This window comes from Contarinia nasturtii, unplaced genomic scaffold, assembly GCF_009176525.2.
Source record: "Contarinia nasturtii isolate CC-2019 unplaced genomic scaffold, AAFC_CNas_1.1 Cnas_scaffold_3941, whole genome shotgun sequence".
In the NCBI taxonomy this organism is placed as follows: Eukaryota; Metazoa; Arthropoda; class Insecta; order Diptera; family Cecidomyiidae; genus Contarinia; species Contarinia nasturtii.
In genome coordinates, this window is record NW_022201237.1 from 5,360 (window position 1) to 7,219 (window position 1,860).

At 32.0% G+C, this 1,860-nt stretch overlaps 1 protein-coding gene across 1 annotated transcript; it reads left to right on the forward strand.

Annotated features, from left to right (window-relative positions):
- The first annotated feature begins 585 nt into the window (after nucleotides 1-585).
- Nucleotides 586-1,170, forward strand: LOC116350240 (J domain-containing protein CG6693-like). The gene is made up of 2 exons (XM_031781981.1): nucleotides 586-664; nucleotides 731-1,170. Exons 1-2 carry the CDS (start codon nucleotides 586-588, stop codon nucleotides 1,168-1,170), a joined length of 519 nt encoding a protein of 172 aa, XP_031637841.1.
- Nucleotides 1,171-1,860: the final 690 nt, after the last annotated feature.

Sequence of the window (1,860 nt, forward strand, 5' to 3'; positions counted from 1 at the left end):
ATGCCTTAAATCGATTTGATGTCACGAAAGCCATTCCACTATTAGAGAAAAAAGGATACACAAAAGCGATGCGAGAGCTTGAATTTGTTTTGGAAATTCCCGCTGATATATCTTTGTTTGAATGAACAACAAAACAATGAATAACCATGTAAAAACCACAATAAAACCATCGATTTAGGATCTTTACAGTCATTGATATTAATCGTTGTCTGCATACGCTCTATTGACGACGATTTTCGGGTTTTTAATGATGATTTTGGGGCCACCCGCAATGCACAATGATCTAAATTCTCGTTCAAACCTTCATATCCGATTTTCATATAAAATTTATTGCCAAAAAAAAATAAAAAAAAATAAAACATTATTGATAATGAAGTGTTTGAATCGTCAAAAGCATAGAGATATGTGAACGCATGCTAACCAAACGCATCATACTGAACTTACATCAACGCATACATTTGACACATAGTTTCGGATAGCTGTCATCAATTTTCATTGTTTTCATAGCTCATTTATAATTGTAGAACATTTTCTGAATCTTGGGTTTAATATTAATCACTAAAGGAAATTGTTTAAAGTATAACAATGACTGCATTGAAGCACTTTGGAACAAGAGACTTATACGAAATTTTGCAAATCGATAGAGATGCTCAAATTCAAGATGGTAGGTTTTTACTAGAAATTTTTATTTGTTGTACGATTGTAAGCAATGAAAAAAATGTATTTACAGTGAAAAGAGCCTTTTTCAATATGGCTAAGAAATACCATCCGGATCGTGTAGAGGATGCAATGAAAATTGAAGCTGGAGAAAAATTTAATATAATACACAATGCATACACTATTTTGTCACAGCCAGAAAAAAAAAAACTGTACGATGAAGGTCGAGATGTCCTCTTTACTAGAAAGACTATCGCTGCTGGCTGGGAAATTTACATGAAACCAGTGCAGAACAATGACATTGAACAAGCCAAAAAAATGTATCAGGGTTCAAAAAAAGAAGAGGAAGATTTGATCAGAGAATTCAAAGCTGGAAAGGGGAGTCTCACACACATTTTGAATAATTTACCATTTATGCGCGTGGAAGACGAAAACCGTATTATTGAAACCATCAATGATTTGGTTTATCAAGGAAAGCTACCGAAAATAAAAATTAAGAAAATTAGAAAATAAGAATGAACCAATGTAAGATCTATTCTTGAATATGCTTGTGTTATTTGTTTATATAATAAACACACGGGTGCTCACATCAAGGAGGAGTTTAAATAAAGACAAAATAAATTCATTCATACTATTCCAGAAAAAAAATTCATACTATTCTCACTATTCCAGGAATAGTCCTCTACTATTCTCATACTATTCCTATGAAAACAGCCAAATGAATATATATATCATGCACATAACATATGCCCGAATCGTACACTGGTTTTATGTACAAAATAATATTTCAGATAACCGAATAAATCGAAAATTATTAAAGAATAACATTATTTTATTTTATAAAAATCATGAAAAACACACAGAGTTGGTTTTTGCCAACAATTGGCGCCATCTCTTGGCAGTTTGTGTTGAAACAGTGTGAAGTTGATATAGTTGATGGATACAGTGTGAAGTTGAACCTGTCAAAATGAACTGTTAAACCAAAACTGTAGCGTTGTGCACATAATATTTTAAGAAATAAAGTGTTTTTCAAAGACAAATCATGCAGGCGAATATAAAGGAAGAGGTAAGAGAATTAACTTTTGAGCATCAAAATGATTGTTTATGTTGTTAATAAAATGTGTGTTCGTATTTTTTAGAGCACAACGAACGATTTTTCTTTCGTTCTTTGGGTCAAAATGGGAAAGTTTCCACATTGGCCAG

What these genes read in the sequence shown, in the direction of transcription:
- LOC116350240 (XM_031781981.1), top strand. Translation starts at nt 586, where the DNA reads ATGACTGCATTGAAGCACTTTGGAACAAGAGACTTATACGAAATTTTG. An exon ending in AGATGCTCAAATTCAAGATG is followed by an intron (nt 665 to 730) that starts GTAGGTTTTTAC and finishes ATGTATTTACAG; the next exon opens with TGAAAAGAGCCTTTTTCAAT.